Source organism: Helianthus annuus, chromosome 1 (genome assembly GCF_002127325.2).
Source record: "Helianthus annuus cultivar XRQ/B chromosome 1, HanXRQr2.0-SUNRISE, whole genome shotgun sequence".
Taxonomy (NCBI): Eukaryota; Viridiplantae; Streptophyta; class Magnoliopsida; order Asterales; family Asteraceae; genus Helianthus; species Helianthus annuus.
The window spans coordinates 8,294,521-8,317,118 of record NC_035433.2 but is presented as its reverse complement, the minus strand read 5'-3'; the positions used below and the strand labels follow the sequence as shown (position 1 = coordinate 8,317,118).

Genomic DNA, 22,598 nt, shown 5'->3' with positions numbered 1-22,598 from the left:
AAAATAAATAAATAAAAAAGAATATATTCACCAATCTAGTTTTCACAAAACTATTTACTTGAAAAGCTAAAGAAAAAAAAGTGGTGAAGACATTAAATGAAATTGAATAAAACCGGTTGAGATTGAAATAATCACAGAGAAAATAGATGTGAACCACATCTTTGACTTTTTTGGTCATCTTGATAACAAAACTAAACACCTTTAAAGAACCTTTAAAGAGCATGTAGAAAACAAATGAGGATTCACATAGGGTTTGTACTTTGTAGTGTTTGACCGAAACGACGGGATACGCTTTCTCCCTCAGACCAAGCTCCGACATGAGAATAAGTATATGTATACGAAAAACGATAGTTAAAAAAAAAAAAAAAAAAAAAAAAAACATTTTACAAGAATGAAAGGCCAACTTTAAACAAGCTCTCTAAAATGGCTTCTTAAATGAGATTAGATCCCTCCTGTCTAAACCCAAAAACCACAAGTTATTCATTCATTAGTATTATATAACAAACAAAAAAACACACACACTAAATCAACTCATAATCGAAAAACTCAATCGCCTTTAGTCGAAGGCTCGACACACGCGCAGAAATGGCCTTTCTTCCGCCTGTTGCTACTAACCGTCGCTTTCGTTCTCCCGCCACCATAAAGATAATCTTTCAACAGCACCCGTTTACTGCTATCCATAAACCTCGTTTTTCCTGCTGCTTCGGTTTCATCATCGAGTTTCACCAACACAAACTGTATCTTCTGTATCTCTAACTGCAACCGACCGATCTTTTCCGACACCCTTCTTGCTTGTTCCGACACCTTTTTTCTTCTCATACTTTCGCTCTCTCCTCCGTCGTCGATACCTTCTATTTGTTTTACGAATTTCCCGTTAAGCTCGTATAGTTTCTGGATCGCGGATTCGGCTTCCATGAGTTGGCCTTTTAGCGTCTCGCATTCGATCATCGCTTTTCCTCGTCTGCTACGTAACGTGATCTCGACTTTCCGTTTCAAATCCTCGATCGTAATCTGGAGATTCGTCAACTTTAAAACATCGGAGTTTAATCGTTCGAGAACTTTCCGCTTGCTTTCGTCATCACCACGAGACTCCTTGAATCTTCTAGAAACTTCTAGCTTATCCACTATGTTATCGAGAGACACGTCCGAAGCGGTTGGATTGTGTATGTACATACTTTTCGAATCATTCGCGGTTTCCCAAATCTCACCTTCGGTTGTTCCTCTTTTGCTTACACCGTATGACGAACATTCTGACGCTTGATCTAACATGATATCTTTCGGATCGGCGGCTTCCGAGATTTCCGATCGTGATTTCGGTTTACTACGAGAACTCTTTTGCGAACTCAACTCTTCGATCTGCTGCATTGCGGATTCCAGCTTCGCATCTGAATCTAACTTCTGTTGCATCGACCGCATTTGCATTTCGACTACTGCCGTTTCGATAACTTTAACCTTACTCTGAAGATCCTGCAACTCAACAAACGCATCTCGCTCCATTGTTGCGGATTCACCACCCTGAAAATAGCAATCATTAATTAACTGAAACGTTAATAGTACGGTTTCATCTAGACCTGTAAACGAACCGAACGTTCGTGAACTTGTTTGGTGGGAAGTTTGTTTGTGTTCATTTATTTAATAAATGAACAAATTTATTCTTTCGTTTAATTAAATGAATGAACATGAACACACGTGTTGTTTGTTCATTTATGTTCGTGAACGTTCGTTAATGCTCGTTATGTTTGTTAGTTTATATTTTAACAAATACGTATGGAGTTGTATTTATACAAATATAAACATAAAAGAGGTTTTCTAACTACTTATATACATATGACTAATTGATAATTTATATAAAAAACTACTTTATACATATGACTCAGGCTTGCTGGGTGGCGGTCTGCGAGGTGGGATCACCTCGGCGGTTGGGAGGACCGTGGAATATCCCCCCCCCCCACTTTATGTCCGTAATAGAGGTTATCGTAATTAATAAATAATTTATGTAAAAAACTACTTTATGTCCGTTTATGTTTGGTCATTTATGTTCATTTGTATTGTTTTATATTTGTTAAATTATGTTCGTTTAAGTTTGTTTGTTTATATTCGTGAACTGTTCGTTTAGGTTTTAAACAAATGAACACGGACATGCCCATTTTCTTAATGAACGTACATGAACACAAAAAAATGTTCGATTATATGTTCGTGTTCGTTCGGTTCGTTTACAGGCCTAGCACTTTTATCAGATATTCGACAATTACCTTTGCATCCTCGTTATCGGATTCCGGAACTTTGGTTCTGATACATATATGATCTTCCAATGATACGATGCTATCTTTCAAAGATTCAAGTGCCGGACCGTAAGCAGCCAAACGAGCTTTAAGATCAGCATTCTCACATTCCAAAACGTCGGTTTTTTCTTTAAGCAGTTCATGATTCACGTCTTTGGCGTTATATTCTTCTTGAAGATTCAAACAAACTTTTGTAAGTTCACGGATCTTCTCTTCCAATAAAACTTGATACATCGTAGACGTCTGCAAATCACCGTAAACTAACGACCCTTCGGTTTCCAAAAACCGAGCCTTTTCCTCAGTTTTTTCCAGATTTTCCGTCAATTCTTGCATTTTAACGTCAGAAATCTGGTTTTCGATACTCAAATGATCATTTTCTTGTAAAAGTTCGAGAATTTGTTTCCGTTGTTGATCGTTTGTCGTTTTAACCTCGTCGTTTTCTCTCCGCAAATCGGCTAAAATCTCCGACAACTCATTTTTGTCATTCTCTAACATCATAATTTGTTCGACCGCTTCCTTGTGTTCCTTTTCTTTTACTTGCAGCAAATTACTCGTGTTTGCTAAATCCGAATTTAGTCGATCACGAACGGATATAACGGTTTTCAACTCATGTTCGGATTTTTCCAAACTCTTTTTAAGATCAACGTTTTCCGTTCCCGCATCTTCTAATTTCTTCTCAACCGTCGACATTTCTTCATGTTTTTCATCAACGTAATTCTTCAAAGCTTGTGCGAGAATGTTTTGACTTAAAACCTCGGTCAAAAAGATTCCGTTTTCCTCTTCGGAAGCACGAATCTTGCTCTTGATATGGAAATTATCTTTCAACAAAGATTTGTTATCTTCGAGAACCGCCGAATTCTCCATCTGTAACGTTCGGAAAGCTTCTTGAGCAATTGATAATTCACACTGTATATTCCCTAGCTGAGTTCGTAACCCCGATTCGTTAATATCGCCTTCGATCAATTTACATCTTAATGCTTCATTCGTTTCCGACATTTTCTGGGCCTCGTTCTCCAACCCGAGAATCTTTTCAGACCGAACACGCAACTCCTGTTGAATATCGCGCTTTTCCGCCTCGAGATCCGCCACTTCTGTTTTAAACTGCCTCAAAAGTGCGACTAGAATCGATATTTCAACAACCAACTTCATGTTTTTTTCTTCGTTTTCGATTACGGCACGGTTTGTAGCCTCGAACGTTTTCTGTATACTATCGAAATACGTTTGTTCCTGCCCGTTTTCGGATCCAGCGTGTAAAGAAATACCCGCAAATTTCAACAACTGGTGCGTCCCGTTTTTCAACCGATTGTTTTGATCGGATAAAGATTTGATCTTTATCTGGCTTTCGGTTTTCTCTTGCTTCAACACACGAACGAGACTTTCCGACAACTGTAACGCTTCTTGGAGTTTACGATAATCATTGAACAACGAAAGGTTATTTTCTTCGAGATCTTGCACGCATTTCGACAACACGAAGACGTTGATTTCCGAATCGAAAGCTTTATCCAACCCTTCTTCGAATTCTTTGCTTTTATTTCGACGTTCTTCTTGCAGGCGTTGAATTTCGCTTCTCATTGCATGCAACTGTTTACCGTTCTTTTCGGCAAAAATAACATGTTCTTGATTTTGTAACGCCAATGATACGTTTAACTCTTCGACTTTTTGAATAGTAGATTCTCGTTCTTTCTCCATTAACGAATATTTCTCTACCAAATCTGTGTATTTCGTCTCTAGATCCTTTAACGTTCTTTCGGTAACTTCCATTTGTGAGACAAGAGTACCGTTTTCGCTAATAAGCGCAGACTTTTCATCCGCAAGCAACCGACACGAATCTTCGAAACTCTTCGACTTTTGCTTCAAGATTTCGAGTTTGACATGCGCGTCAAAAAGGGAATTCTCGAGAACCGTGTTCTTCTCCGAAACTTGACTTAAATTATCGGTTGTTACTTGTAACTGCCCTAATAAATTCGCCTTTTCGACAACGATATTCGATTTTTCTTCCGAAAGAGATTGATACGATTCTTCGAGTGATTTTAACTTTCCCCGTACCCCTTCTAACTCCGCACCCAAATCCGATAACGAATTCTCCAAAACCACGTTTCTCTCGAGAAGTTGACCCATAATTTCCAATTTCTCCAGTAACGCTTCTTTTGCGGTTTTTTCCGTTTGCCATTCGTTTTTCAAATTGACGTTTTCGTCTTGCAACTCCTTTACAGATGATTCGAAGCTTTCGGGATTCAACCCGACAGACGTAACCTGCCCCAAAATGGACCCGTGCTTTTTATTCAATTCGTTTAGTTCCTCTTTTAAACAGTATATTTCTTGCTGAAGAGCGTTTCGTTGGTCAACTCGAAGGTCAACCTCTTCCTCGAGCTTCCCGTTGACTTCTTTTAAGCTACTGGTCTCCGCCTGCATTTCGTTTAACGAAACACCCGAAGATAAGTTGATCGCGTTAAGATTCTTGTTCTCCTCGATTTGCTTTTGTATCTCTTGTTCCAAAACTTCGTTACGCGCTTCGATTTCGCGTAAGATCTGTGCCCTGTTTTTTAACTCTCCCGCCATTGATCGTAACTCTTCTTGCGATTGAGCGTGTAATTGTTGTAACGTTTGGAACGCGGTTTCGGCCTCCACGAACCGTAACCGCTCTTCTTGTATACACGTCCATAACCTCCCTAACTCCTTCTGCTTCTCGGTAATTTCTTGACTTTGACTCCCGATTTTGACCTCCATTGACGTCAGTTCCATGTGAAGACTCTTGTTTGACTGTTCGAGAACTAACCGTTGTTCTTCCGCTTCCTTTAAACGTAAAACTCCGTTATCGATTTCGGTTTTCAGCCTTTCTGTTTCTTCTTGTGCACATACAAGTCGAAGTTCCAGACTCGCAACGGTCTCCATGCATTTCTGGTATAAAACCGTTTGCGCGTCTTTCTCTTCGGTTAATTTCGCAATCGCTAGCTTTAACTTTTCGATTTCCGTCTCTGCTTCTCGTAACTTATTTTCCAAATCCGATATCGAATTCAACGACTGTTTGTACTGGTCATACGCCGCATCCCGTTCATTTTTCAATCTATCGATTTCTTCCTTCAAATTTTGCTCGTTAATTTCCTCGATTTTCTTTTGCGCCTGACGGTAATGCTCAAGACTTTCCTCTTTTTCCGCTTCTAACTTTTGCAACACGTCTTTCAATTCCCGCGATTCAGCCTCGGCTTTACTTGCACGATCGGCGAGTTCGCTAGATTCTTCTTGCGATTTTAAAATCTCGTTCTCGAGTTTCGCTAATTTATCCAAACTCTCGATGTACTGCTTTAATCCCGCTTCTTTTTCATCTTCTAATTTAGCCAAGGCCTCTTTTAACAACAAGATCTCTTTATCATCCACACCGACACTCTCTAGGTTTCGATCGTGGGTCCCATTTTTATCGTTGCTAGCATCTTCCGTATCACTGAAGTTAAGCGCTTTTCTTGCAGTTCCTGTTGACCCGTCTTTCTGTAACTCATCCGGGTCAAAATACGGGTTTCGGGTGGTTCTCGAATCTGGGGTCTGAGGATCGGTATCGTACGGAGAATTAGTCGCTGAGTCGTCGCATCCCGCGGGGACTTGATTCGGGAATGCTTCGGTCATTGTTTTGTGGGCCTGGCGGAGGGCTCCAGTTGCGTGATCGTATCTTTCGGCTAAGGCACGATACGCTCTGTATAACTCTTCGACCAGTTTCATAAGCTCGGGTCGTTTTTTGTAATACATTTCTGCGCGTCTAGCGAATGAATCGGCGTCTTCTTCGATGAGTTTTATCATTGCTTTCACTTTGATATCCACATCTGTTCATGCACACAAGGAACATGTTAATAACTTCCACAAGGACCAACAGAAATGTCGAATACGCTTTTACGGAATCAAAAACTCATACCTGTAAGATTTTCTTGAAGCCATTTAGAATTCTTGGGACTGATATGGCTGTTCCACCACCATGAATACATACGCCGGGAATCCGCCTTCGACAGAGACGCCATCGTTCGTTCCAACGTCTTCCGAATTTAATCCGAATCGCGACAGCAAAATTTTCTCACCACAGAAGGATTAACTTATTTAGATCAACCCACAATTCAGCACTGATAAAAAGTATAAAACCTTAATTTCCAGTATCCTTCCTGTAACAATTCAGAATTTCAGATCAAAAAAAAAAAAAAAAAAAAAATTAATAGCGAAAATTTTCAAAATTTCTATAAATTCAGATGTGGGTTGTATTTAACTATCTATTGACCTTAAAAAACAAAGAAAAATTATAAAAAAATTGATGTCTAAAATTTTCAAAATTTCTGTAAATTCAGATGTGGGTTGTATTTAACTAGTTTTTGGCCGTTATAAAAAAAAAAAAAAAAAAAAAAACTTTTATTGTAAAAAATATTAATCATGATTTTTTTAACACTTATAAAACTTTAATTAGCCACACCCAACTCCAAAATCAACAAAAAGCAAAAAGTAACAAACCCTAAAACACAAGATCCAAAACCTCTACTCCGATCGATCATGATCACAACACAATTAACCTAAAAAACCGATAAATTCTTCACCGATCGGCACCTAAGACTCTAAACAGGTGATCAACATCTCATCAACAATTGAAGAAACTTACCGGAAAGCTGAAATTGGGTTGTGATTTGGATGATATTCAGCAAGTGAATAAACAGAATTATAGGGAATTAAGAGGGGGTATTGGGGCCTCGAATTTAACCCATGACAGCTTGATCTGGCAGCGGTAGTTTCTAGAAGTAACGGTAGTTCGTCTTTTTATGATTTCTTCTTCTTGTTATTCTTGTTGTTGTAGAGAGAGAGAGAGAGAGAGAGTTGTGTGGGTTTTGCCGTTTTGTGAATTGGAGAGAGCTGTCGGTTTGATGATGATGAATAATAATAAAAAAATGCCTTTCAAAAAAAAAAAAAAAAGAATAATAATAAAATAATAATTGATAAAGTGGAAGGAGGAGGAGAGTTGATATTCACAAAATGTGAAATGAGACAAATTGTTGAATAATTGTTTCTATACTTTTGACTTACTATTTCTATTTACCACTATATTAATATTAATATATTATATATATAAATATTCAATTTTTTTATATTTACCACTATATTATAAAGAGTTAAATGTTATTTTAGTTCATGTGTTTCGGGTTATTTTGTCAGTTTAATCCAAAAGTATCATATTTTGCCTGTGGGTCCAAAAAGGTTTCACCGTTGCCATTTTAGTTTACTGGGTTAACTTAATCCATTAATTCTGTTAACGAGAAAGGTAATTCAGTCATTTTATATGGCTGAATTGTTCTTCTAGTTAATAAAATTAAATATAAAATGACCGAATTGCTCTCCTCGTTAACAGAAAAAATGGATGAAGTTAAGTCAGTGGACTAAAATTGCAACAGTGAAACCTTTTTGGACCCACAGACGAAAAATAAAACATTTGGACTAAACTGACAAAATGATCTAAACCACAGGGACTAAAATGGCATTTATTATAAATCATTCAAGTTTTTCTAGAAAAATGTGTGTGTGTATGATTATGATTGCTTTAGTTTAGAGCAAATATAAAATTAGTGTGTTTTGTGTGGATTTGGAGTGTGGAATTACTTGGTGTGACGGATGATAACTAGATGATTAACCGGTGTAGTTTGATTCTTGTAACATCTCAAAAACAGATTTGGTAATTAAACCAAATTAATTGGGGATGAGCCGGTAAAATACTTCTAAAAAGCATTCATTTATCTTTTATTTAACATCTGGCTTATTTAATTAAATCTTAATATTTATTGAGTTAACTTTTATCACTAACGGTATTTTAGCCGCTCATCCCACTTAATTTGATTTAATTACTAAATTTGTTTTTAGAATGTTACCATTCTGAAAACGGTGCCACTCATATACATAAAAGAAGATTATATGTTGATAGTTTTTTATGCTTATAATAGGCTTAATTTTATAATACATATAATAGTTTTTTTTATCTCTTTCTCTCGTATAGATAATAAGTTATTAATTTGTTCTTACTCATTAAGACTATTTTTTTCTATAATTATCTTTGCACACACAGGTGTTATGAAATGGGTTATTGGATTTTATCACCCTTAACTATTGGCTATTGGCCGCTGTCACCCCCAACTATCACTTTGACGCCCGCCACCCCCAACTTAACACTTACTGTGTTCTGTCACCACGTCGTTAACTAATTACTAACTTTTAATCCTGTTAGTATACATTTGGGGTGTCCTAAGATCCCTGAAACCTTTGTAAGATCCCTATGACACCCCCAAAAGTATAGTAACATGATGAAAAGTTAGTGATCAGTTGACGATGTGGTGATAGAACACGTTAAGTGTTAAGTTGGGGATGACGGGCGTCAAAGTGATAATTGAGGGTGGCAGCGGCCAATAGCCAATAGTTAGGGGTGATAAAATCCAATAACCCTTATGAAATATATACTATCTCTAAAAGGTAAAAGCGTTTTACGCTCTTTAATTTAAGACCATCCGCAAATAAGAAGTTATGGAGCCACATAGCACTCGTGTGACATCAATGGATGCATCCACCCATCGATGCCGCATTGCACGGCCTCATTTGTGGGCTATTCAAGATGGATATATCCATGAGGACAGACGGACGCCCACATATGAGTCCATGTGGGTCTCCACATTTCGATTTTTATATGTTAAGAGTAGTTTGGATGGTTTAGGATCAGACGATGATTTTGGTCGTTGATTTTGCCATCAAAGAGGAAAGAAGAAAGCCTTGTGTAGCCAAAAATGGGAAAGAGAAAATAGTCGAGTGGGTGGAAAAAAGAAAGATTAATTGCATTAAGGGTGTTAATTGTGTTGGGTTAGCGAGTTTAAATGTGTAACCCGAACACGACCCACATTATTATTTGTGTAAAAGATTTCTACCCTAATCATACCCACATAAATTTGGGTCAACCGGTTTGACTCATATTCCAAAACCTAGTCTTTTTGTATCATGTTCAGGTCGTATCAAAAACTACCGTCCCTAAATTGCATCATGTGGATATTGAATATAAATCTAAAAGTTGGTGGTGAATTGAACACCATAAGGGTGTTTGACACAATTCTCACGAAACAGTTTTCGTCATCACACATAAGCGTTTCTCATGGTACAACAGTTGAAATAGAAAAATACTTAATTGTGAAAAGAAAAGTGTTCAATCGCATAAATAGATAAACACAAATATTAAATTGTATTTGACTTTTTTAATAACAATTTAACAAACTTAATAGACAATTATAGGCAAATCAAATTAATTGTCATTAATCATAAGACTTTTTGTTACGCAAACTCTGGTTGTACAAGCACAAGAGTTTTGGTCCCGGCTCACAGTGAGACAACTAAAAATGTTTGCTAAACAAGTTTGCATGCAATTTCATACAAAAACACTTCCATTTTAACACATGTATCATTTTGGCGTCGATATTTCGCTAATTTAGCTTAATTTTACACTTCTGACTTCTTAACGCGTTGAGAATATCTTATCAGTGAGATTGCAAATCCGGTATTTAATAATTATATTACGAACAAGTTACCAGTGAGATCACAAACCCGATATTTAATTATTATATTACTAACAAGTACTTATATATATACCAAACGGTACAAAACTAAAAAACATAAAAAAAATCAGTTTCATGGTTTTTTTATTTGCATAACTTACACATCTTCATGTAAGAAGCATAAAATTTATAATAGTACAAACCACTAAACAAAAATAAATAAATCTAATCCTAATAAAAGAATGAAGTTAATGACAAATGGCATTCTCTCATTTCATTTATTTTCATCTAATGCCATGTGGCATTCTCTTATTTAATTTATTTATGAATTAAATTAATTAATACTATTAATATATTAAATTAACTCTAATTTATTAATATATAATATAATATATCTAAATAATATATAAATATAAATATAAATATAAATATAAATATAAATATAAATGATTGTTATACATGCTCTTAATTTATCTTTGTATCAATTTTTTAAACTTTATTTTTTTTAATGATTATATGGATTTTGTCTTTGCTTTCTTTTTTTATTAAAATATTTAAATTATAAAAATATAAATAATTTAATGAGTATTTAAATTAAATTGTATATAATCCTTAACTTATATTTTAATTTATAATCAATGAAGTTATTTCTAATTATCGTAGAGGATATTTATATAGCATCTTAAATTTATACTTGATTAGTGGGATAAACCAACGGGACGGATTTGATTTGCTTTAGTTATTAACAATAACTAATATATAATTTAAAGTAATAATTACTGAAATCCCCTGTGTGATTCGGCGGGAATTCAATTTCAATCGATACCGGTTTGGTTCACTACCAACGACACTCTATATAACAACCGAAAGAAAAAAAAAACCAAAGAAATAAAGTTGTTAAACTTCAGTGTATAAAAAGTTTATAGCCATTAAAAAAAATAAACTTTAATGTTCTTGTCACAAAGACACAAAAGAAAAGAAAATATTATATTAAAGTGAAAACCGTTAATTAAATCTATGCTCAAGCTAATATTTAACACTTAGAAGTACTAGCATATTATTGATGTTAGTGTTTCATTTGAAATTATTTATAATTCAAGTTGTTTAAATTGTTAATTTAACTTATGTATTTAATAATAATTAGCAATAATTATCAGTTACATATTGGTATTTTAATATGTGTAAATTTATTTCAAAATTATCATATTTTTCTCTAAATTTCAAAGAAAAAACCTTTGACATTATCTTGATTATGGGCAGTTTTAAGCAATTTTTATATAATATTTTATCATCTTTTAACTTATGTAAGATATTTTATTTATTCAACCCATGTAATACATGGGTCTATAAACTAGTAAATAAATAAATAAATAAGCAATTCAGATTCATTCCAATCTCTGATCACCAGTCACCAACGAGACAAAAGATGTCCCGACAGGCGGATTTAAAATATAACTATCCGAATCCATATCCGAAACTGAATCCCCCCAACACTTAACCTCACCAGATGTTTCCAAAACCGTGCAAACCGAGGTTTTCGCCGACGCTAAAACGAGAACCCGATCATTTATATTTTCTATAACTCTATTGTTTGTTCTATTTTCTAATAAAAATGTTAATGTTAATATGCTAGGATTTATTCGGCTAATGCGGTTCGAGAAGGAGAGGCGAGCTCGTCAACTATGACATCGCGTTTGGAATTTACCCATTCACGTGCCAAAATCAAGGCTCGATAAGTTTTATAGTTTTTTAAATATTTTAAAATTTTAATTTAATGAAATTTAATTGACAAAGAAGCTTTCAAATTTTGTATGCTAAACCAGCCTTGGAACGGGTCTTATATGACCAATTATTCTTTATATTTTTCTAATCCTATTAACTTTACAAGTATTACTTTTGATATGATTAGCTAATAATATAATACATGTATATTAGCATGCATTATTTTAATTTATACCTAATAAATTTATTAGTAAATTCCCTCAAATAAATACGGTGTGGTATGGTATAGTGGCGGATTTAGAAGACAAGTTTAGGAGTATTCGAAAAAAAAATTATTTTGGATCTAGGGGTATCATAATATTTGCTCAGGGGTGTCCCCAATACATAAAACGGAGAGAAAATATTTTTTGCACTAATTTTACACTCCGTCGACAAAATTGAGGAATAGCCCAGGCTACCCCTAATGTCTTTATACATCCGGCCCTGTCAGTGGTGGATCTAAGAACTTTTTTCAATGGGTTCTTTTTGTTTGAATCTTACTAATTCTTACTATTTTTTTTACAAATTATACGAGGTTCTCACTAATTTTTCCCATTTTTTCTAAACCGAATGGGTTCCTAAAAACCCACAAAAATGACCTAGATCTGCCCCTGAGCCATGATATAGTGGTAAAATGTCTCATCTCTATTCTAATGGTGATGTAACTTGTTAAAAGAAAAATGATACTTGTTATTATATGTTAATAGACTTAAAACTACCAACTAGTCATTGTCAAATAAAAATATAGAATAAATTAGTTTTTGAGTCCCTGTGTTTTAATGATTTTAATCATCTAAGTCCAAAATCAAAAAGTTTAATGCTCTGAGCCTCTGAGTCCCTAACTGCTCATTTTATAACGTTTTAAGTCCTTGTGTTATAGTGGTTTTAACCACTTGAGTCCCAAATCAAAGTACAAGTTTTAAAAATTGGACTCAAAACGTTATAAAACGAGCGATTAGGGACTTAGGGCGTTAAACTTTTTTGATTTTGGATTCGTTAAAACCACTAAAACATAGGGACTCAAAAGGTAATTTACTCAAAAATATAATAGGGGCAGTTCATAACTTTTTTTGTTAGATAAATCACAATTAATTAAATTATAACATCATCATCATACTTAGTAAATCTCACCAATAACAAATCTAAGGTAAGGTCTGAGGAGGGTAAGATGTAGACAGTCTTATCTCTACCCCGTAGGAATAGAGAGACTGCTTCCAGTGAGACCCCCGACTCGATGGTAGTTTTGCATCAAATCTTGGACGTAAGACACATAACACTCGACAATTAAGACAATGGTCAATTAGTGCATGTACTCCATTGTCTTTCAGATATCAACTTCACCACATGATGCATGATTAACTATTCCCCTCTTTTAACATTATTTTCACGAAATTAGTAAAATAACGTTAAAATTAATGCACTTTCACTTTTGTTCTCTGAGCGCCCACACATATATACATTATATGCGCATACCAAAAGCAAAAGCGGGGCGTAATTAATTTTTGTAAATTATACAAATAGCGTAAATGGTCTATACGCTTTATAGTTATTGATTTCCTCCTCAAGGGTATGCTTTATAGTTAGTTTTGATTTCGTCCTCAAGGGTATGCTGTATAGTTAGTTTTGATTTTTAAGTGTTCAAAACTATAAAGTTCGCTAAAATAACACATGTAATCTTATTATATTGTATATAAACTTAAAAAGAAAGGTCGGTGGCTGTCACATCACAGCCACCGCCTTTACTTTTATATATAAACATTAGTTGAGCTAAGGGAAACCAAGTTGTAGTTTGTTTTAGTGGTTGCTGCATCTTAACCTAAACAAAAGGTAGTTCGAATCTTTATTCTTCCCTTCTTTTGTCAAATAGAGTTAAAACTTCCTTTTTCTCAATTAAAGTTTCCTTTTGTTTCCAAATACAGTTTAGAATTCCTTTTTCTCAATTACAGTTTCCGTTTTTTTTTTTACTTTACTTTTTTTCTTTCAAATGCAATTTAAATTTACCTTTTCAAAATTGGAGTTTAAATTTTATGTGATTATTACTCGAGTCAAAACTTACTCAAATTAATTATTTACATATAATCTAATATTTATTTATTGTATCTTAATAATAAAAGTAGGTCCCTACACATTTTAATTTGACACCTCCATCCCTTATTCTTTAAGTAAGTTACACATTTAGTTTTAATTTTTGGTAATTAATAAATTTGACCCGCCAACCTTCTACTTAATAATTTGACGTCTCATTGTATTTGAATTAATTTTATGATTTTACACCGTAGCGTGTCACACGTTAATATGTTTTTATATCCATGCCTAACTGTTTTAATGTCAAAATTACTTTTACGATTTTACATGGTTGTCTAAGTTACCATTACAACTTTACACCACAACGACTGAGACATACTTCTTTTTATCTATGTCAAATGACGTTAATATCACAAACATACCGTGTGTGACAATGTAAAAAACGCTTAATTTCACATGTGGGCATCACATGTTAATGTCATTATCGTACATTGTAGCCGCAATACTTGTATAGGTTACACTGAGTTAGATTGGATACGCCGAAACGCGTGTTTTTATATGGTTAACGTACCGCCAACTATAAACAACTAAGGTGTCGCAGCCGTAACACGCGACGTATGGCAGTTTTAACGCACATGTCGCTTTCAATCCCCGTTTCAATGGAAACGATTAACGTTTTGACATAAACTTTTTCCTGAAACGAGTCTGGTCAAATATAATACGTTTTTATCCTTATTTTGTGTACCCCATTTTCAATTTAATTTTATTCGCAGCTTAAAATTACGGTTTCGTCCTTTGTTTAAAATTACGTTTTTCCCCTAATTCAAAATAAAATTATATTTTTGGTCTGACTCAAAATTTACGCTTTTGCCCTCAGTTCAAAAATTCATTTCTAATTCTACTCTTAGTTTAAATTTACGGTTGCGTCCTCCGTCTAAAATTACGATTTTGCCCCCCCTTCAAAAAAAATTATGTTTTTGCCCCTAGCTCAAAATTACGATTTTGCCCCCAACTCAAAATTACGCTTTTGCCCACAGTTCAAAATAAAATTATGTTTTTCCCCAAAGCTTAAAATTATGATTTTGCTCTCAGTTTAAAATTATGATTTCGCCCCCAGTTCAAAATACTTTTACGATTGCCCTCTGCTCAAAATTATGATTTTGCTTCCATTTCAAAAATTACGATTTCTCCCCCAGTTAAAAATTATGATCTTGTCATCGTTTACTTTTTTACACTCACACAACCAATCATATATACATAATGGCATTACTTCTCAGCTCACTAGACATGATTTAATAATAATAATTCCTTGCAAAACTTTTTTATTCAACGGTGACGTAATTTTTTCGAAAAAAAGTTGGATCAAATATACGATATAAATGCGAGTTACTTTAACTTTTGACGCCGCCGCAACGCGCGGCGGGTCAAAGTCCTAGTATGCACATAAAGGGGTGTCTCCTGTGCGAAATGAAACTATGTTAAAATAGTACGAGAACCATTTAAATACTTGTATATAAAATCTCAAAATGTGATTCTCTATATAATTATCTTTTGTAAAATAAAAGTGGTAAAATAGTATGATTTTCCCTTTTTTATTTCTCTTGATCTTATTCTCTCTCTGATCCTCTATCACCCCTCTTGTTTTTCTTATTATATTGCTTGCAACCAGTGTTGTAGAGATCGCTAGGCGCTAGTCGGGCGGTGTAGTACTGATTAGGAATTAATCGGGATTAATCAGGATTAATCGGGATTAATCAGATCGGAATTTTTATATATAATTTTTAAATGTATATATATACACGTACATTAATATCAATATAATACATAAAAATAGTTCAAAATTCAAACAACTAAGTTTAAAACATAGCAAATCAAATATTTAAACATTCAATACACACATTAATATCAATACAATACTTAAAAATAGTTTAAAATTCAAACAACGAAATTTAAAACATAGCAATTTAAGTAGTTAAACATTCATACATTAACATATCAGTCATGGCCTCATGGAATATGTTTTAAGGGGTTAGAAACATGTTTTTTTTGTGCAAGAGTGGAACCAAACAATTTGGGCATGTATTTAATGGTTAAAACATTTGTTTGGGTCAGATTTAAACTTAAAAAGAGTGGGCCGACTAGAAACGATTTGGCCGACTTGGGTCGATTTGGGCCGCCTAGCACCGACTAGGACCGACTACCGACTAATGGTCCGACTAGCTCAATATTAATCAGCCAATGCCCGACTAGCGCCTAGGCGCCGATTAATACCGATTTTTACAACACTGCTTGCAACTATGTATATGTGCATAAAGTGTATTTTTATTTGCATATAAATATAACATTATAAGTACATGCTTTGAAAAAGGTATAAAAATATTTATTGCGTGTACATTGTACACCTAGTCAATTTATGTAATGGATCAAACCATAAGTGCATTACATGTTAAAAAAGAAAGCTACGTTTACAACAGCTATTTAACAAAAAAAAAAAAAAAAAAAAAAAAAACCTACGATGATATACACTTTGTATCTAATGTAAATTGTATCCGTTAATTAATCCAAAAACAAAATATTATACGTACAATACACAAATGTGCACGCATAAGAAATATTGTATATTCCCATGCTTTTCTAAAAACACACATATATGTTTGTAATTGTATTTGTGTCATCATCTACAAGAGCGAGTTCCTAAAAAGCGAAGGCATGGGTTTGTGTTGCTACATTAAGTAGTGGTGGTTCGCCTCATGTTTATAAACAACCAAGGTGTAACTTTTGGTGGTTATTTGCATAACGTGTACAATAACATACGACTTGTGGTGGTCCGCCATATGTGTATGCACATAGGTGGCTAATTGTGGTGGTTTGCCTCATACAAACGACCTCATAGTGGTGGTTTACTTGATGTGGCTTGTGGTGGTGAGATGGGTGGCCGAATTTGAGATAAGGATGACGTAACACCCAAAACATTGTATACTTGAATACATGATTATTAAAAAAACAGGTGTCAACTGTTTAATTACTTTTATCAAACATAATTTCCATGTCACATATACAACCAAAAAATAAGACGACTTCTCAAAAACTTTGATGTTCTAATCTCGCCCATGAACTTGGTCAATAACTAACCAATGTGCATATTACTTTGAATTTTATGCGCACAATATTAGCATGTAGCTAAGTGAGATTACAATTACCCAAGCAAGAAATCCTATACTTAAAAGCAACTCAAGAAGATATTCAAAGTGATATATAAAACATTGGGTTGGACTAATTATACGTCACCACCATTTTGGCCTGGTGGTGTATATGGTAGCGTATGATGGTGACTTTAAGCATATTTGCTTCCACAAGAGCATATAATAAGCTAGTGGGCGTACAATACAAATGCTTATAACTTAAGTTTCTCTTTTGATGACTTAAAGCATACAAATCAACCCCCCCCCCCCCCCACCTCACACACACAATACAACACATTATAAGCACATGAAGTTACAACAATCTTTCCATGTTAGAATAAGTTCTCATGAGTTAATTAACACGGATTCTCAAAATAGGGTCATGTTCTCATTATGACCGGCACCTTTACACTTATCATATGTGATTAAAAATCATGTGCGCCTACTCTTGATAGAACAAGATTATCTCAATGAGCAACCCTTGTGTATCAAATAATGTTGTTTAAGACTACATAGTACATACTCATTGCGTACTCCTCATGATGAGACTTTGCTCTTTTACTAGACGAAAATTATACTTCACATAGTACCTCTAGTAATTCATAATCATACTCGATATTCAAAAGAACACAAACTCATAATTAACACATAACATGATAAGCACATATACTTTCACATATGGGTTGTGTAATTAGTCACATTTGTTTGATGATCCCTTGGTTGCTCGTTTCTTCTCACATTGATGTTCATCTCTTATAGTCAACACTTAACATGTAAAAAATACAAGTCTCAAACATACATCACACTACAACTTAACTCTTTAGGAAACCAAATAAAAATTACACCTCTAGCCACAACATATGTGAACATGTGGTCGCGTATATACGTTTCACTAGGGATAAACACGGTACTCGTTCGGTATTGAACCGGTACCAAAAGTACGGGTATCGAAAAATGAAAAAAATGGGTACCGGTAGCGAATACACCGGTTCGGTAACGGTACCCGTATTTATCGGTACCGAAAAACGGGGAAAGTGGGCACCGGTGCCGGTACCAAATATACCCGGTACGAATCGATACTGGTTTGGTATCAGTACCCAGTACCAAATGCTTATCCCTACATTTCTCCAAGACTTAAAAGTCATTAAATGTATTTTCATGTCTAGTGTGAATTACATTTTCCATGTACGTGAACCTCCTATCATATCATGTATCAAATTTCCCTCATTAATGTACATGTCTGCTAGTACTTTAAAGTTGTTAGGGATTGACACATTTTTCATTCTTTCAATTGTTTATAAAGTTCTGTAAATTATTTTTTTTGTTGTTAACAACTAAACACTCAGATCTTCCGTTACGCAACCAATATGTTAGGGTTTCAATAGTTTTTATTGTCATGTCAAAAACTGGCTACTAATTCGTAATAGGGTTTTCACTCACTTTTTTCCATTCAAGTGTGTAATGATTTTAATATCCATCAAACTATCAAAATAAAGATTCAGTATGAGTGAATTTTAAGGATTGTCCTTTATCTTTATATCTATTTCCAGGCGTTGTTCTTTATGTTCAAAATTGACGAGTTTTGTCCTTTATGTTTTCAAATCATACATGTTTTGTCCTTTAAGCCTAATCCAGTTAGTTTTTTCAGTTAAATTTGGTCAAGTGCTTTGCACATGAATGAATTTTTGTCAATTCAAATTTGGTCTCTTCCACCCATCCCCACCTCCAATCCACCTCCATCACAATCTACCACCACCCACCCCACCATACCTCCACCTCCATCAACCGCCGCCTTCACCACTTGCCACTAACCACCACAATTACCATGTGCCACCTTCCTCATCACCTGCCATCACAGACTGCAACCACCTTTAAATTCAAATTGGGGGTTATACCTCACCTGCGGGTTTGGATTACAGTTACAACTCGTGGCCGCAACAATTAATTAAGTGTAGTTTTTGTTTAGGTTGAAAGCTGTTGGGTTCAGATACCAGTTGGAATTGGGCGACGAGTTGTAAGCTGTTGAAATAAACCCTAAATTCAAGGTTTGATTTCTTCTTATCACTCACTGAATTGAAAATAAAACAGTGATACACTTAGGAGTTTTTTGTTCACAAAATTGTTCCTCATCAGGGAGATTGTTGATGTGCAGATGGCATAATGGAAAGGCCAAGCTTTAAAGTTGGGCAACTGGCTGAAATGAGAACATTTGAGGACGGATTTCATGCTGCTTGGTTTCGGTGCAAGGTATGTATTAATTAATTAGTTTTCCATATCCATGTATAAATACTTTCCACTAATACCACCCACCTACTTTATGTTCTCTACAGATCAACGATATCAAACTCAACGAGAACAAAATTTTGCTGGACTACATCGATTTTGAATTGGAAGGTGAGATCCACATCATTAATTTCGTTTACTTGCTTTTTCTAAGCATCCATTTTAGTTTCAATGTTTTTTAAGAACCAAGCTGGGTGAAGATATATCACCTGCGGGTTTGGATTCCAGTTACAACTCGTGGCCGCAACAGTGGTGCAGGTAAGGTATAACCCTTATTCGAATTTAAAGGTGGCTGCAGTCTATGATGGCAGGTGACGAGGAAGGTGCCACATGGTAATTGCGACGGTTAATGGAGGTGGAGGTAGGGTGGGGTGGGTGGTGGCAGGTTGTGATTGAGGTGGATCGGAGGTGGTGATGGGTGGAAGAGACCAAATTTGAACTGGGAAAATGCTCTCATGTGCAAAGCACATGACTAAATTTAACTGAAAAATTAACTGGGTTAGACCTAAAGGACAAAACGTGTATGATTTGAAAACATAAAGGACAAAACTTGTCAATTTTGAACATAAAGGACATTGCCTGAAATGGGTATAAAGATAAAAGATAATCCTTGAAATTCACTCTAAATAAATTCAAAAAGATTAAAAACAAATTTGTAATTTGTTGTTTTGTGATTGGCAAAAAGAGAAAGTTTCTGAGATATCTGTGAATGCTAGGGGTGTGCAATAATTGAATCGTTAATTAAATCTGAATCAGAAAATGAACCGAAATTAACCGAACCATTTATATTTTCATATATTTATAGCTTTTATGCCTCTGTTTCATGTTTTATACTTTCATTTCATGTACTTATACATCCACTTCATGTTTTATACTTTCATTTTATGTACGTACCTCCATTTCATTTATTTATACTTTCATTTCATGTATTTATACCTCTATTACATGTATTTCTAAGCAAAAATTTTAACCTTTGTTTGATTTGGTTATTAACCGAAAGTAACTGAACCGAACCGGAAACCGACAAATTAATCGAATTAACCGATGACTTCGCTTACGGTTAAGCTTAATGCTAATAACCAAACCGAACAAACCGTGCAAACCTAAATGCCCCCACACCCCATTCTTTCACGCTAATGTAGGGCTGGCGTTTAACGCTAGTAACGTCAGTCGCCCATGCCTTATCGCATAACACATACACTTAAGGAATGTTTTCAATTAAATCTTACATTTTTATTTTTATTTTAAATACTAAAATTGACAACACAACATGACATGGATTTTTGACTTTTGAGAATGCAAACAAAAAAAAAAACTTAAATTATTTGTTAGATGATGTTCAAGTTTCAACTATGTTTTCATCATGTGTTTGGTGGACTTGTAATTTCACCACTCATTTTGTGTGACACTAATAAAATTAAAAAGCACATAAATAATAGATCAAAGAAAACAAAATAAAAGCATATAAATAATAGAGCAAAGAAAACAAAAAATTAAAGGAAATGCATGACGTCATCTAAGAGTGTTTGTTTTTTTAAGTGTCAACAAATCAATCTCAAGCAACTCCGAAAGTAACTCGAGTGGTTCACCACCAATTTTGGGAAAAACCCGGTAACTCATCCGTCCGTAGGCACGACGGTAAATTATCAGTAAAACCCGTTTGACTCAAATATCAAACCCGTTTTTTTTTAATCAAAGAAAACAAAAAAGAATTTGTGGCTATTTATGAAGTGGGTCGGTTGCAAAAGTGGTTGGTGAGGACTGGGTGGCGTGCGGTGGCCGGTGGCCCTACCGTCGTCATTCTCTATACGACACTCTATCTCCGGTGGGTCCATATTCTCTTCCAAACTATAATTATATATCCTCCAGACTAGCATCTTCACCTGCACATGTTTTTTTCCTTTTTTTTTCTTTTTGATTTTTTTTTCAGTGTTAATAAAGATGGGACCGTTGCAGTCTTCTTCTGATGAGTCCTGAAATTCTCTGGTAGCAAAATAATTATGTTTGATTTCCTGATTTTTTAATTTATATATATGCTATGATTTATAGTTATTTCTACAGGGCTACAAAACAAATGTTTGGTGAACAATTCATGAACTCTTCGGCACTAAGTTTGTTTGTGTTTGTTTATTTATTAAATAAATGAACACGAAAAAAATTCGTTTGTTTTAGTTAAATGAACAAATATGAACAGTGTCCGCGTTCGTTCATTTATGTTCGTGAACATTTGGTAACGTATTTGTTTTTGTTCGATAGTTCATTAATGTTTTAGTTTTTATATTTTATTTAAATACATCAAGATTTCGACAAATTAAATATTTGATATGTGTTAGTGTGTTATATATACTTTGTTCATGAACGTTTATTTGTGTTTGTTTGTTTCCATTTGTGTTTATAAACATTAGTTTGTGCTCATATGTGTTAATTAATGTTTGTTTTTGTTCGTAGCCTGAAGTTAACAAATGAACACGAACAAATTCATTTCCTTAACAAACGAATACGAACACAAAATCTCGTTCAGTAAGTGTTCAAGAAAAGTTTGTAAACACATATATTTCTTAACAAACGAACACGAACAAAGTCTTGTTCGTGTTCATTCGGCTCATTAGCAGCCCTAGTTATTATATATGAGATTTAAAGCGCTAGAATCATGTCTTTCTTGTAGAGTTGTAGATTTATAGTTCTTGATGAGGTTTGATCAAATCAAGACTCGAAGATGTGGGATTTGTCCAACAAGTTACCAAACCACCTATAAGGACTCGCCATTTTTGATAATGCTTGTGCCCTCGTACCGAATTAGACATGAGCGAATATGATATATACCATTAGTAACATCCGACTTTAAACCAAACAATATTATCCGTTATGCCTTACAAGAGTAGTTCACGAGCGGTTTGCCTCATATACACCTCTAGTTTTGCACTTTTGCCTACAATGAACTCACGACTGTGTTTTTTGCTTGTCTGGGTGGGGATTTCTCAGGACGTTATCCATCTTGGAGTTACTCTCATCTAAGAACACTTTTGCGAAGTTCCCATCTTAACCACGACCAATAATTCCAAAATATGTTGGTGATATCTGAGGTCAGACCTTCCTTACGAGCACATTATCTCTCCTGTTCCGAGCGATGTATATTTCCTAAAAGTCTTAGAAGGTTTGTTGTTGTAAACTATAGACTATCACTAAAAAATGAAAACAATCAAACAGTTTATTTTAGGTCTAACATACTATAATGGTTCGATTTGAAAAATCATAACATGCATTCGATTTGACAAATAATAACATGCTTTAATGGAAAGTTCGGTTTACACTTTATGATTTGAAAAAAAAAAATGGTTTCGGGGTTCAGTTCACGGTAGGAAACTTACAAACCAAACTTTGAAATTAAAAAAAAAAAAAGAACTTTGAATATAAATTAACAACTTTGAAAAAAAAGAAAAGAAAAAGAAAAGCATTTCAAACCACCATCCCGAACTAGTTTGGGTTAGACCGCTTTAAAAGGTGTTTCACGCAAAGAGACCAAA

General features: G+C 34.5%; 1 protein-coding gene and 1 long non-coding RNA gene across 3 annotated transcripts; one reads left to right on the top strand and one right to left on the bottom strand.

The window, feature by feature from the left end:
- Positions 1-381: 381 nt before the first annotated feature.
- Positions 382-7,158, bottom strand: LOC110864823 (protein NETWORKED 1D). Of its 2 annotated transcripts, none has more exons than XM_022113985.2 (4): positions 6,910-7,158; positions 6,184-6,424; positions 2,253-6,094; positions 382-1,515 (listed from the first exon to the last, which is right to left on the bottom strand). In XM_022113985.2, exons 2-4 carry the CDS (start codon positions 6,284-6,286, stop codon positions 547-549), a joined length of 4,914 nt encoding a protein of 1,637 aa, XP_021969677.1. In that variant the 5' UTR covers positions 6,287-6,424; positions 6,910-7,158; the 3' UTR covers positions 382-546. The 2 variants fall into 2 exon arrangements, with proteins under 2 accessions (XP_021969677.1, XP_035834074.1); XM_035978181.1 differs by having other exon boundaries at positions 2,253-6,079.
- Positions 7,159-20,601: 13,443 nt separating this feature from the next.
- On the top strand, positions 20,602-22,243 carry LOC110864848. Its single transcript, XR_002550115.2, has 2 exons — positions 20,602-21,594; positions 21,740-22,243. It is a non-coding gene; the product is annotated as an uncharacterized LOC110864848 (long non-coding RNA).
- The last annotated feature ends 355 nt before the right edge of the window (positions 22,244-22,598 follow it).

Bases quoted from the DNA above. Each gene is read 5' to 3' on its own strand.
- LOC110864823 (XM_022113985.2), bottom strand. From the start codon at position 6,286: ATGGCGTCTCTGTCGAAGGCGGATTCCCGGCGTATGTATTCATGGTGG. The intron at 6,095-6,183 runs GTATGAGTTTTT...GTGCATGAACAG, and splicing joins GCTTCAAGAAAATCTTACAG to ATGTGGATATCAAAGTGAAA. The intron at 1,516-2,252 runs GTAATTGTCGAA...TGCTATTTTCAG, and splicing joins CCGATAACGAGGATGCAAAG to GGTGGTGAATCCGCAACAAT.